Raw genomic sequence first — 12,950 nt, 5'->3', positions numbered from 1 at the left:
GCAGTATCTTAGCGGACTAAGGTTCCTCCACGCCCACGTTACGGGACTCTTCAGTCACTTGGCGTTCCGGAACGGCCTCGGTTAATAGGCGTGGACCTTATCACTGACCTACCACCATGAATCCTTGACGCAATCCTGGTAGCCTTCGTTGACGGCACTTTGAGCCCGATATGTCGCCCCACACGCAATCAATGGGTCTTTATGGATACAAGTTATTTGCGTTGTCGAGACTGAGTGGTACTGGAACAAAATTCTTGAGATTGTAAAGGCTTTCCAGCTATTCTTTACTTTTACGGGGATCCGGCGTACGCTGGGGGGGAGGGGGGTTTGGAGTCATGCGGCCATTCAAGCGTCGCGCAGGACAGCAGCTAACGGAAGCGCAGATGCAGTTCAATATCGAGATGCCCTGCGCAAGCATTTCGGTGGAACAAATGTTTGGGCTGGCTCTCCAGCGGTGGAGGGTGCTAATCGGGAAGGCGAGTATTTCGCTGCACTTAAGTGCTCAAGTGGCGCTAATTATTTGTTTCTTCGTGACAGTATGCCAGGCGTGGATGCAGGCACCTGTGGATATATTGATCTTCAGGACTGATTCCGCGAGGCCTCGTCAACCGAGTCCTGAGTCGTACGCCTTCCGCAAATTGCTGCTCCTGCTAAGTCAAAAAGTGGCAAGCAAAACGCCTCAAGCGCCGTCTTTGCTGCTTTTCCACCTTATAGACAGCCGCGGGCTGTTCTCTGTCCGACCGAGGTTGGCCCATCCTCGCGTTCCCAGAGCGACAGACACATGATGCACCTCTCGAAGGTGGCTGCGCACCATTGTCGTCTCATTATGCACGCGCGCCGGGATGCCATGCCCACTGAAGTACACAGCTCACACGTGAGCGTCCCCGACGGGACGACAACTTGCTTGTCACCATCGACGGTGACAACACCATGTCGAACTGCACGTTCTAGCGAGCTTAGTGGCGCTGGCATTGTGATCGGAGCTTCCGCCTTCAAACGGGCCGGCCCGAAGGCGAAGGCGACGACGACGGACAATTTCACTCGGCGGTGGGGTCGCAATGCGACGCGACCGAATCTGAACCATTTTGGAGTTGAGAGATATGGCAAAATTGCAATTCTTGTTGCGATCGTACTTGTCAGATTTCTGGTATGCTGATGGTAGCCAATCGTATAGCGGATAGTCCCAGTCAGCGCAGCTCCACTCACCTTGGCCTTCAAGAGCTGTTCCTGGTGGCGATATATATATCATACAGCACCTTTAAAGCAGACGCGGTCCAGACCTGATCCAGGTATTCCGACGACATGATCCTCATGTCTGGTGCGCAGATAATCTACTTTCGTTGGACAAAGATGTACAATATGACCTGCTTTCGCTTAACAAGTCAGCAATAACAAAAATTTCTCTACAATGCGTTTGTTGGCAAGCTTAATGCCGTACGTTTAAAACGTTATCTTCAAGATGCTTGTGCTTGTGCTTGTCGAGTATCCCTTCGAATATTTCGACGCTCTGCACGCAGCATTAATAATTTCTCAAGAGCGTACTAGACGTCTTCGAGAATTGTCTGTCTTAATGACTTGTGCTAATCCTCGGTCAGACACGCGGCCTCTCGGTTAGCACGGCAACTTGTCTAGCTAGGGTTGGTTGTGATTAAAGTTATTTGGATGCCGACGCACAAGTCCAAATAGGGTTTAGTGTTAGGTATACAAAAATTGATTTGCTAAATCTAAAATTGCATACCGGCACTTTTGGGCCGCGTGGCACGGTCCGTGCGTCACGATTAAACTTTAATAAGTCAAATGCGAGACAAGTTAAGCGAGCGTGATTGCTGAACCAACAAAGACGCCGCCAAAACCATTGTGCACTATCGTCCTAGGTTTGAAATGCAAGTGAGTCTATTGACGATCCGGTCGAGTCAATCATTACTCATGGGCGCTCGACTAAATTCATGATTTCCTCTGTTTGGGATGTGGACCTTATCGGGTACAATATATAACAAAAACACTACCCTCATACTTCTCGCTAGTAACGGCGTCCCACCACCTGCTCGAATCTAATTATACTCACGCCGGGAAGATTATTCCGTAGAGCGAAGATTGTTGCTGCGATCGATGGGCTTTGACCAGGGAAAGCAGGGATATATGACTTAGAACAACCGATGAGGCCTGGCGAATAGCCTTGTGCATCTGTTGCCTTCCAACTTAATAAGTGGATGACTAGCCAATGATTTATGTCCTTCTAAGTAACTCAATATCGGTGGCTACTTGTATGCAGGATAAACTGATTTAACTTACTACGCCTTAAACGGACAGAACCGCTAAGGTTAATAGAATGTAACGAGCTCATCCAAGGCTTTGTATTTATATTCGTCGCGCACTAACACTGACTTCCAATTCGGGAAAGTCCCGCGACAATCTCCACTGAAGCAAATTTCTTTGGTCGCACGCAAAATAATTTAAAACCTTTAATTACTACCAGAACGCGATATACTTTCGTCTTGTGCCACATTCCTCGGTTTAAGCGAAACTCTCGGTCTACATAACGCGCCGCACTCATATATTTAAAAAAGTTAAAATGTAAACTTCGCTTTCGGTTTCCGCCGAATGCTGATCCTGATTGCATACTTGACTCTGTGCGTCAAGTGAAAACCAATAATGCCTATCGCTCTTCATGAAATAGAGTCGTGCTGTGGAATCATGTCATCCACATAACTCAAGAAGTTGTTAACCCTGAAACCCTAAAATTGATACGATAAATTCGTTTCGTGCAAGCTCGAGGATGATGTTCATATTTCTGTAAATCATGTTGTACGCTTTTCAGCAAGGATATTCATCACATACTCACACCAAGGTGGCATTCTTAAGCATCTGTCAAGGCACAATTTGAGTAGCAATAAGACTCATTGTACTGGCCGTACCACAGTCGCTTCATTCAATTTTGTTTGAATGATATAGGAATAAAATCTGCGAACATAGAAGGCATGTGACCGTCCTCAAATATAAATGTTGACGGACGCAATAAATTTATATTATTAACCGCGTCTCATCAGTAATGTCAGACTCAATAGGGTAAGAGCAAGTTTGTAGCAACACGACACGACATTGACGTTCTTTTAAAACCAAATTGAGCGGTAGATTTGTAATGATACATTTTGCTAGTTTGATAACAAAGTGAGGAAGATTTTGCAGGATTCTGGTGCCTCTATCCTCATTATGATATAATTGTAGACAGAGATACACGTGAGCAGCCAGTGTTGAGAATTAGTGACGGTATATGACATCGTCAAAAATAAATTTTGATAGTTCAACAGCTTTATTTGCAAGATGGAAACGGCAAGCTCGTCGATCTGCTTTGTGGGACGGATATGAATCTGACGACGGCACAGATCGAGAGCATGAGATCAGACCAGCAGCCACACGTGGAAAGCCAAAGTAAGTTTTTTGTATGAGGCACAGTTCAAACGGTTCCAAACAATTGGCTGTATGATACCTTGAACGGGTCTTACCGCTGCAACCTGGACTTTCTGTTACTTGTGATCCGCTGGTCACTATCTAAAACGATACCGATTGACAAGCCTATTGGTACCTTACAACATATACTATGAGATATGAATCTCGACGCGTTCTAACTTCTAAGAACTTGCAGCAAGTGGGCTGTGGTGATAGTCTATTATGTGGAATTTGTTCATAGTAGCCCGAGGGAAAATCTTCATCAATTAGGTGGGCGACCACGAGGAGACGATCGGGAGAGCTGAGTTTGAAACGATGCGAGAGCCTAGGCATGTCTAGCCTGAACTTGGTGTGGACATTTCTTTTTCCTTGTCATATTTTATTCCAGCTTTTGAGAATCACGAGATCTGTTGTGTGGAGACATCTGAGATGTGTCTGGTCTGATCTTACGACCGTCGACTCGTTGTTGCTTATATATATAGAGTAATAAATCTAACTAGCACAAGCTTTATTTAATATTTTCAATTCAGCAGTTGTGCAGTCATAAATTGTAACAGACGTACGCCTATATCCGTGGTCTACACAAAAGAAGAACTATAAAGGCATTGCCACTGGAGCAGAGGGGTTTGGGGGTGTGCGTGCTTTGCAAAATATCCTGCTAAAAATCTACTGCAGACTGACGAGCAGTGGAACGAGGCGGTGGAGATGCCAGGGAGAGCGATCCGGGGTATGCTGGCTAGGCAGTTCATACGGCGAAATGTACCGTACACGTCAACCCAAGGCCAAGCCTTAGTTACACTAAAAAAAAACTCGCACTGGACACCAAGACACGTGGAGTGGCTTGACAGTCGTTGCAGCGGTGCAGGAAGGGGCTGTGCTACGCGCTAGTGCATATTTCCTGCAGGTTGGATGGTAGGTAATTGCCTGTACGCCGCCTCAATTAACTACAGTAGTATCTCGCTTGAGTGCCCGTTCATTTCGCTTGAGCTTATTGAACTCCCAGTTGCACAAAAATGTCGTCTGTTGTCGATGCCCCCCGCCCCCTCCGGATGCGATTTCCGGCTTAGTCTGCTCAGTGGGCAGCCCTTTTGACAAGTACGTTTCCTGTTCCCGGGGCGAATCCTCATCCTGACTACACAGTTATGCTGGTGTGGCGAGGACGGGCGTGATGTGCAACTCTGATAGAGTATCTCTACTTGTTTGATGAGGTGGAAGGATCCAGGCCACTTCTCGTGGAGTATACTCGTAGATGACATTGGCATTGATTGCCATTACTTCAGACACTCTTGAACATTGACCTGAACAATGATCGGACTCCTGACGCCAAACAGCTGCGTAGTTTTCCGGCGATTGCAAAAACGTTGTTTTGGCGATCACTGAACGGAAAGGGCTACCTCTTTTTGGTGGAGGGGATCGGCCCAACCGAACCGGAAACGATGACGCACTTGAACTCCCAGGGGAGTGGGCAGGTTTTATTCCAGTCATAACCCACCCGCGCTGGTAATGTCACCCGGCAGAAATACTCCAAAGACTGGGAGCAAGGACCAGGCGGGTACGACGAACGTTGTTTAGGCAACCGCTCTTGCGGTCGCACGAAACCGTTTTCGCGTGTCGGTACGGCGCGTTACAATCGTGCCTGGGCCACTCCACTATATGCCACTACTCCGGACGCAGTCCTGCCATCGTTTTCTGTGCCCCGCTGCCTTTCTGCGGGCCCACCTTAGTTACTATATAAATACTACTGCTGCTTGCCTCTACCCGCCTGTCTGTCTGTCTGTCCTGTCCCCTTATAGTTTATCTATCTGTTTGCTGTCACCTGTCCCAGTGTTGTTCATCGAACGCATAGTGGCAACATGATTTCGATCCAGGATATCCTCAACCCGTCGGAAGAGCATCATCTGCCGCATCGCGCGGCGTCGGTTCCACAGTCCTCTACGACCATGTCCACGACGTCCGCACTCCTGTCGCCTTCTATATCTCTCCACTCTGATGGCGATGACGCAGATGCAGATGATAGCTCGTCGACAACTTCCCGCTCCGAGTGCTTTGTCCCATACGAATGCGTGTGTGCTGGCGCCGACAGCGAATGCCATGTCGATGTGCCTGCACGAAAAGTAGTCTCTCATATCTTTGGCCGGAACAAGCGCCAGACACTTGCTATACCCGAGGACATGTGGGTTTTCATCTGTCGGAGGCACTATCAGAGGTGGGTTCATATACATACAACTACACGTTGTCTACGGTTACTAAATTTCTCGCAGGGAAAGCTATCGAAAGGAAACTTTCCCAATACTACAGACAAAGCTCGTGCTCATGCAGCTCGACAAACTGGAGCAATGGGGCAAGGTTAGTAATTTCAAGCTCATCAGGAGCAAACCCAAGCGCTGTGCGCCTCGAGCATCGTATGCCGCCCCACTATCCCCGCGTTCACAATCGTATCCTCCTCGCGCCAACGACATCGACATTCAGAATGTCATTGAGAGAATGGTTGACGATCAGACGACTTATTCGTTCGGGCAGATTCGTACGCTGATTGTTGCCATCCAGGAGTACCTCGAGCAAGAGTCGGACCCCTCTCTAAGGGTATTCCCGAATATTGAGATTCTACCGAATATTGAGGGTCCGTTGGCATATATCAGGCGTGGTAGAAAACGTGGATCGCTGTCTAGCTTGGAATCGACGTGCGTCTCCGAAGAGGCACCCTCGACGCCAAAACGGAGGCGCATGTCCTCGGGCGCAATGACTGACCGGCCGCCAGCAATGCTAGCCCCGAAACCGATCTCACCGGCAGTGCCGGTGAGACCGACTGCGCCACAATATACCTATCATCCATATCCGCAGCCTGAATTGCGGCGGCGGTCGAGCGAATGTGATCCAAGACTATTCCCGTCGCCGCCACTGGCCTTTTTGCAGTATCGGCAGATGTATGTGAATAGTTAACGCAGACATATGACTTGATGAAACGAATTGTAAGATAATATCGACCTACACACCCGCAGGCGGGTTCAGGGATCATTCGCTCCTTTTGTTTTGTAACGTTGGCGTAAAATATGGCAAGTTAGAATCTAGAATTTGACGCTTGTTTGTCAGGTCCATAGTAAATGATGCCACTGGGTAATATCTGCAATAATACCGCATTTGTTTACGCATGTTAAGATCTGTATTATATCGATGACTGAATGTGCTTAAGTAAAGCTGACTCATTCTTCCTTCTTATGAGTTCGAAATGATAGAGTCCGCACTCCGCGTGTTCCTTCCGACAGGAAATCGATCCAATGCACGCTGGTGCCGTACCAGGAGTCATGCGACAACGCTGAAGGGTCCCAGGCCAGGCAAAAAAAAAAAATTTAGAAAAAAAGCGCTGGTACAGCGACGACCGTGCGAATGAGCGAGACTGACCCGCGCAAACTGCAACACATGCAAAGCAACAATTTGAAGAGATCGATATCCCCTGGCATTCAGGACGTGGTCACTCGCGATGAGTATAATATGAGTATACACAAAAAATAAAAACTTCAATCGTCTTAATATTTGCGAAAATAGTTAGTAGTCTCTCATAGCATCATCAGTATAATGAATTATTGAGCATATCGAACATAAAACGTGGGGTCATGGCCGCGGGCACAGTAACTTTCATTTCACGTGGGAGTGTCAGAGGGGTTTACACGCGATGCCCTACTTACTGACCCGAAGCTGGGACAAAGCAACGGGAAGCACATGTACTGACGTTCCAGGATCGGATTTCGAGATTCCTTGACAAGGGGGGAACGATGCATCCACTGATATCCCACTACGATGACATGGAAACCCCGCGAAGCACTCCTGCTCAGATCCTAGTAACGCGGTGGAATCTACATGCCGCCAACTCACAATTCTTGAGTCAAATTACAGAATTCGGCCTCGGCAATTGGACCTAAGGGATTCAACTCTTCGACTGATCGACGCAAAACAGGACTTCACAGAACTGCAAACATGGCTTTGTATTTACACCACACATTCCGACTAGGCGACACTCTAATCCTTCTCAGAAATAGCAACAAGCCGGGCGTCAATCTCATCCACCGTCAGCTTTCGAAACCTGTTGTCTCCATCAATCCCCACGACTCCGACTTCAATATCGTTCTTTCGGAAATCGACGCTCAAAACGCTCGACAAAGCCGTAATCGCCAACTCCACGACCGCCTCCCAATTTCCCTCTGCGCACTCCTTCTTCTTCAACTTTTTCTCGAGGTAATTCATCGCCTCCTGCTGCTTCGGTCCTGTTGCCGTTGCTTTGTAGCTCACATAGTACCCTGCTGGATCGCACTTGTACAACTGGGGCCCAAATTCGTCGTCAACAGAAACAACTGTGATTGCGACACCAAGAGGGCGCATATACGCGCGCTGCGTGTAGACCTGATTGATGTTCGCCAGCCGCTTTGCGAGAACGTCGCAAGGCATCTCGTATCCATACTTGTACCTGTACTCGGCGGCCTCGGATTGCGCACGGGTCACGGCCGCGCGGGCGTCGGCTGTTTCCATATCAGATTTGATTCCATTCTTGCATACTCAACAAAGCATACCAATTTGGCCAGTCAAGACCGCACCTATACCTGGTGAAATCTGAAATATATAGCTCACAGACTCGGGATCGAGCAATTTATCCTATCCATACCCATTAGCTCCATCGCTAGATAAATTATCCAAGTTCGGCATACAGGAACTTTCTTTTGTGAGATAACAACTGCACAGTCTTTTCCTCGTAATCCGATCGATGTGATATTCGCGGCCGTCACAGCTTTGAACGCATACTCTATGACATGTCACATAAGCATATACTAATTAATAACTCGTGTCAAAAAGATCTATCTCGTACCGACTTGGTATAACCGGCCCTCGGGTGAGAAAATTGTGATATGTCTATCAAATCCAGCGCTATCTAGATTGATGGAATATGCATGTTAGCAAGCCTCAACTTGATCTGTCATCAAATGATGACACTGTAGTTGATGGCGAAATATCCATACTTGACATTGCTATCTATCTGTAAACGTTTACGCTTCTTTGTACTCTAATATCTCTCAGCACGATGCAAGACGGATTAAGTGATAAACGAATGGTAGATCGAATGACTGATGACGGCGTTAGGTTGCGCGGTAAAGAAAGAGTGCGAGATGGTTCGAGTCCCACAGCCGCAGTGGTGTGGCGTATTGTGGCGCAGTCTCTAGAAGGTGTACTAACTTTCAGGAACTCATTCAGCGTTGCACACTCATATATTACTTAAATTCCTACAATGAATGTGAACAAGATTGAGGCACCGGACGCGAATATTTCCTATGCAGACGCTATCGATTACTGGACTGGCATACCGGCAACCGTCGACGGTGTGCTCGGCGGATTCGGACATACGACGCTACCTAAAACAGACGTCAAAGGCTCAATTGCGTTTCTTAGGCGCATTTCAAGATTTTATCCAGAATTTGAAGAGTCCGGCAAGAGATTGGGGACCAGGGGGTGCGATGTTGGAGCAGGGTGCGCATGTTTTCCAATGGCTGTATCAAATCGTTCGAGAATCTAACTGAATGAGGCAACTAGAATCGGAAGAGTAACACGGGACGTACTATCAAAATTCTGCAGTAAAATCGACTTGGTCGAACCCGTCGTGCCATTCGCGAATCAAATCAGAATTGAGTTGGAGCATAAAAAGGTGCTCGACAAACTCGGCGACGTGCGGCAAATCGGAATGCAAGATTTCACACCAGAGCCGGAGAAGTATTGGCTTATTTGGTGTCAATGGTGTTTAGGCCAGCTCAAGGACGCGCATTTAATTGAGTTTCTAAGGCGGTGTAAGCTGGGACTGCAAAAGGACGGGTTGATTTTTGTAAAGGTGAGGGGTGAAGCCGACTTTCATATCGCTTGAGGCTAATGTTCTTGCAGGAAAATAATACGTCTACGCTTATGGACGAGTTTGACAACACAGATAGCTCCGTTACGCGAGCAGATCAATCCTTTAGAAGAATATTCAACGAAGCAGGGCTGGAGCTACTCGAAGCTGAAGTTCAGCAAGGACTACCGCAAGGTCTATATCCTGTACGATCATATGCACTGAGGCCGAAACGAGATAGCTAATCACAAGTTGAAAATCTATCATATATTGTACACAATCCAACATGCATGTCTATTTATCAAGAACAACGAGCAGTCCTCCAACTAAATGCAAACTTCCCGTAACCAAAACTTGCACATCTTCTTCCTCAAGTTCACGCACGTACTGAACCGCATGTTCAATCGTCGGTAGAACATGCCTCTTACTTGTTGGATCCAGCTTCTCCCACTGCTCGGCCAATTCTTTCTGCACAACTAGGTCGTGGACGGCTTGCTTTGAGTTATTCATCGACGTCAGTTCTGCTACGACATACAATGTTAGTTCAGTCCATAATAACAAAGTTAGGCTGCACCCACCAGCTTGATATCCACCGGCAGACCATGTAATGTTCGTGCAGAATATAACTTCATCAAAATGAACATCCACGCCAAGAATAGAGTGAAGACGGCTGACCAACGATTTCGCGTCCCGCGTTTGCTGATTGAAAAGTAAAATCTTTTTGGCATTGTTTCGTGCTTTCGTAGTAAACCACCGTGTTGCAACCGTTATACTCTCGTCTGTGTGTGCACCGTCTAAAAGCCACTCAGTGCTGCCGTCTTTAATAGTCTGGCATCGCCCTTGCCACGAAGCGTTCTCCAGACCTTTAGTAAATTCAGACGGAAGCTCCTTGTCATTACGATATTCTTGAGGATAATGGCCCAAAACCCGAAGATGTTCGCGAGCCAAGGAAACTGCTAAAGAAGCGTTGATATTCTGAAACTCAGCGTCTATGCCGAGGCGGGTCTTCGCCACGACTGGGTGAACCGGTACCATAATCAGTTCGACCTGTAAACCTGTTAAACTAAACGTGTGGCAACAGTTCGTAAAAATACTTACATTTTTCTCAGATGCTCTTCCTTGCAAAGCATGCCATGCATCAGCCTTCTGCTCGACACTAAACGCCTTAGTTCCAGTCTTCATGATGCCACCTTTATTCCACGCAATTTCCTTTAAAGTCGTGCCGAGTACTCGTGTATGATCAATTCCTATACTTGCAATACCCACCGCAGTCGGCCTTCTGATTATATTCGTAGAGTCGTACTCCCCACCAATGCCAACTTCATATATCGCGGTGTCAACGTTTTCTGATAAGAAGACATGAAAAGACAATAGAGTCAGAAATCGGAAATACACTGGTCTAACACCTTGTCCCATACTCGGAAACGTAGACTCCTCGGATACGCTCTCAGACAATCTGTCCCACACTTCAAAGAAATACCGTGTAAATTTGTCTTCAGATAAAGGGCTTCCGTTGATCGATATCCTCTCTCGAACGGATTTCAAGTGCGGCGAGGTATACACTCCAATTTTTGACAACATCGGCTGGTATTGGGACAAAATCGAATACGTGAAGGCACAGGTTGAGCCTTTGCCTTTTGTGCCAGTGACGTGTATTATATTGAGTCTATCAAGATCTGCGGGCTGTTCGATGCGTTAGCTCTGTTCACCCGCTTCGCACAGATAAATAAATAACCATATTCACCGTATAGCCAACACGCCTAGCCCACTCTACCATTTCCGGAATCGCTTTGGTATTCGCTTTTCGCTCGGACTTTCGAATCACCTCTAATGTCGCGAAATTGGTTTGAAGCGAGTTCAAAGCATCGATTGCATCCTTGGTATGGCAGTCAATATCTGCGTTGTTAAGGCAATACAACTAGACTAAAATTACCCCGTATGACCGCGGATTGGTCGAAAAGCGACGAAAACTAATGATCCGCCTCATTTTTGCAAAAGCTTGCTGGACCATTACTTCCCTCTCCGGTCGCGAGCAGCGCTAATTCTCGATAAAAACAATAAAGTTCGAGACCACTTGTTTTAGACTAAAGCGTCAGTTGAAAAGACGTCGTTCTTTGCTACCGCGGCATAATATATTCAACCAGATGATTTTAGTTCAATTTCTGTGTGCCTGGGCGTGGGTGCACGATATTTGAAGCAAGGGTTTGGCAAAGGAAGAGGCTCGCGCTGTAGATACAGGGCACAGCCCAGGGTTAGCTTAAGCTTTTAAGCAGTAAATGGCAACTGTAGCCGCTATCTAAATATCAAGCAATTTAAATCTTTAGTAATTCGATTTTGCGCAATTACTACAAGTAGGATAGACAAGAGATGTAAGCGCGAAGAGCAGCTTATTCAATACCATCGGGGTTAGTCTTGATGCGCAAGGGCTATTTCGCAAAGGTGGGTTAATTAGTGCATATGAGTCGATCGCCGCAATGTCGGATTTTCATTGTCGAGAATATCCTACCGTCTGGCATAGTTTCTAATCACGTTTCCATTTAATTATTAAATTCACAGCGTCTATTCTAAATAGGACCAGCAGTGCAATCCATGTAAGGAATCCTAGAGGGTAATAGAGGTATTTTGCCATCAAGTTCCTTAACAGTTCGGTAGTTATCACAATAGCATCCTCATAATCAACCTAGCCCTAACGTTACTCTTACGATGATTCTAAATGAAACATTCAAACTTACGCCTTGTTATCTCCTTTTCGGTGATGACTAGGCAAGATGTAAACAACGCGAACAACGCCCTCAACATATACCATACGGCCCTTAGTTCACAATGCGGAGCTATGTAGAGGGCACTAGATCAAATGGGAAGCGCAAGGGCATATAAATAGGCAGAGCAAAGTTAGCAAAACAGCGACAATCAGCAGGAATTTACTTTGTTTGAAAATCCAGTCAATATCTCATCCATCGACGAAAAGTTCTTCCTCACCTTAAGAAATTGTTTCGAAAGGCCTGACACTGCTCTGTTAACATCGTGGAACTAGGTTTCTAGTTCAGTTGCATTATAAAAAGCGATAGTCGCTTCTCCGAGGGATAGTTTTTGCATTCCCGTACTGACTGCCTCAGTAAGTGCTCCGGTGGACTTATGAACCGGCTCTGTCGCTCCTAACCTCCTAAAGAGGTTTCCACAGTCTGCCTTGGTTTTCTAAAGGGTACACCTGTACTTTAAGATTCCATCGGATACACCCATAAGTCACTCGCGTATCTGCCTCGGCTTCAAATAAACAAGAATGTCCCTCCAAAACTGGCCCTTTTGTTACATACTCTCGTTGCGGCAAGACACAAACTCTCACATGGGTTCATCTTCAGGTCTTCACTGAAAACCCTTCGCTTTCGAGTTTTCTTAGCGGTTGCCACCAGAGTTGGTTCCGGTGTCGCCGAGGAACTTGGTTCAGGCTACACAGTAGCACCGGTAGTGGTTCGGGGAGTATCTGCGACACTAGGCATAACTGGCAAGTTTGCAGCTAGAACGTGCGAGACTGGGGTGGTTTTGACAAACCGCGTCTCCAGACGGCTCCAGATTCGAACTTACCGTATCGAAACTCCAAGAGCCCGGGTAGCAAGAAGCTATTCGATGGGGACGTCGAAGG

At 46.9% G+C, this 12,950-nt stretch overlaps 4 protein-coding genes across 4 annotated transcripts; 2 read left to right on the top strand and 2 right to left on the bottom strand.

Moving 5' to 3' along the window:
• Nucleotides 1-5,300: 5,300 nt before the first annotated feature.
• Nucleotides 5,301-6,387, top strand: V1508DRAFT_396695 (uncharacterized protein; the record flags this gene model as incomplete). Its single annotated transcript, XM_066938113.1, has 2 exons — nucleotides 5,301-5,653; nucleotides 5,709-6,387. The coding sequence occupies 2 exons, from the start codon at nucleotides 5,301-5,303 to the stop codon at nucleotides 6,385-6,387; spliced, it is 1,032 nt and encodes a 343-aa protein (XP_066796701.1).
• Nucleotides 6,388-7,053: 666 nt separating this feature from the next.
• V1508DRAFT_461106 (nucleophile aminohydrolase) lies at nucleotides 7,054-8,802 on the bottom strand. The gene is made up of 5 exons (XM_066942793.1): nucleotides 8,454-8,802; nucleotides 8,303-8,365; nucleotides 8,145-8,239; nucleotides 8,010-8,091; nucleotides 7,054-7,958 (listed from the first exon to the last, which is right to left on the bottom strand). Exons 1-5 carry the CDS (start codon nucleotides 8,458-8,460, stop codon nucleotides 7,462-7,464), a joined length of 744 nt encoding a protein of 247 aa, XP_066796700.1. The 5' UTR covers nucleotides 8,461-8,802; the 3' UTR covers nucleotides 7,054-7,461.
• V1508DRAFT_438665 (alpha-N-methyltransferase NTM1) lies at nucleotides 8,659-9,698 on the top strand. The gene is made up of 3 exons (XM_066942185.1): nucleotides 8,659-8,958; nucleotides 9,022-9,313; nucleotides 9,364-9,698. Exons 1-3 carry the CDS (start codon nucleotides 8,720-8,722, stop codon nucleotides 9,553-9,555), a joined length of 723 nt encoding a protein of 240 aa, XP_066796699.1. The 5' UTR covers nucleotides 8,659-8,719; the 3' UTR covers nucleotides 9,556-9,698.
• V1508DRAFT_415012 (Mur ligase) lies at nucleotides 9,551-11,593 on the bottom strand. The gene is made up of 5 exons (XM_066940011.1): nucleotides 11,244-11,593; nucleotides 11,055-11,186; nucleotides 10,409-10,993; nucleotides 9,889-10,357; nucleotides 9,551-9,834 (listed from the first exon to the last, which is right to left on the bottom strand). The coding sequence occupies exons 1-5, from the start codon at nucleotides 11,319-11,321 to the stop codon at nucleotides 9,605-9,607; spliced, it is 1,494 nt and encodes a 497-aa protein (XP_066796698.1). The 5' UTR covers nucleotides 11,322-11,593; the 3' UTR covers nucleotides 9,551-9,604.
• Nucleotides 11,594-12,950: the final 1,357 nt, after the last annotated feature.

The sequence above is a fragment of the Lipomyces doorenjongii genome (genome assembly GCF_038497915.1).
Source record: "Lipomyces doorenjongii strain NRRL Y-27504 unplaced genomic scaffold V1508scaffold_16, whole genome shotgun sequence".
Classification (NCBI taxonomy): Eukaryota; Fungi; Ascomycota; class Lipomycetes; order Lipomycetales; family Lipomycetaceae; genus Lipomyces; species Lipomyces doorenjongii.
The sequence above is the reverse complement of the archived record's forward strand: the minus strand, read 5'-3'. Positions and strand labels throughout refer to the sequence as shown.

What these genes read in the sequence shown, in the direction of transcription:
- V1508DRAFT_461106 (XM_066942793.1), bottom strand. An exon ending in GGGCCGGTTATACCAAGTCG is followed by an intron (nt 8,240 to 8,302) that starts GTACGAGATAGA and finishes GACATGTCATAG; the next exon opens with AGTATGCGTTCAAAGCTGTG. An exon ending in GGTCTTGACTGGCCAAATTG is followed by an intron (nt 7,959 to 8,009) that starts GTATGCTTTGTT and finishes ATATGGAAACAG; the next exon opens with CCGACGCCCGCGCGGCCGTG.
- V1508DRAFT_438665 (XM_066942185.1), top strand. Translation starts at nt 8,720, where the DNA reads ATGAATGTGAACAAGATTGAGGCACCGGACGCGAATATTTCCTATGCA. An exon ending in GGGTGCGATGTTGGAGCAGG is followed by an intron (nt 8,959 to 9,021) that starts GTGCGCATGTTT and finishes TGAGGCAACTAG; the next exon opens with AATCGGAAGAGTAACACGGG. An exon ending in ACGGGTTGATTTTTGTAAAG is followed by an intron (nt 9,314 to 9,363) that starts GTGAGGGGTGAA and finishes ATGTTCTTGCAG; the next exon opens with GAAAATAATACGTCTACGCT.
- V1508DRAFT_415012 (XM_066940011.1), bottom strand. Translation starts at nt 11,321, where the DNA reads ATGGTCCAGCAAGCTTTTGCAAAAATGAGGCGGATCATTAGTTTTCGT. An exon ending in CCAATCCGCGGTCATACGGG is followed by an intron (nt 11,187 to 11,243) that starts GTAATTTTAGTC and finishes TGCCATACCAAG; the next exon opens with GATGCAATCGATGCTTTGAA. An exon ending in CTAGGCGTGTTGGCTATACG is followed by an intron (nt 10,994 to 11,054) that starts GTGAATATGGTT and finishes CGCATCGAACAG; the next exon opens with CCCGCAGATCTTGATAGACT.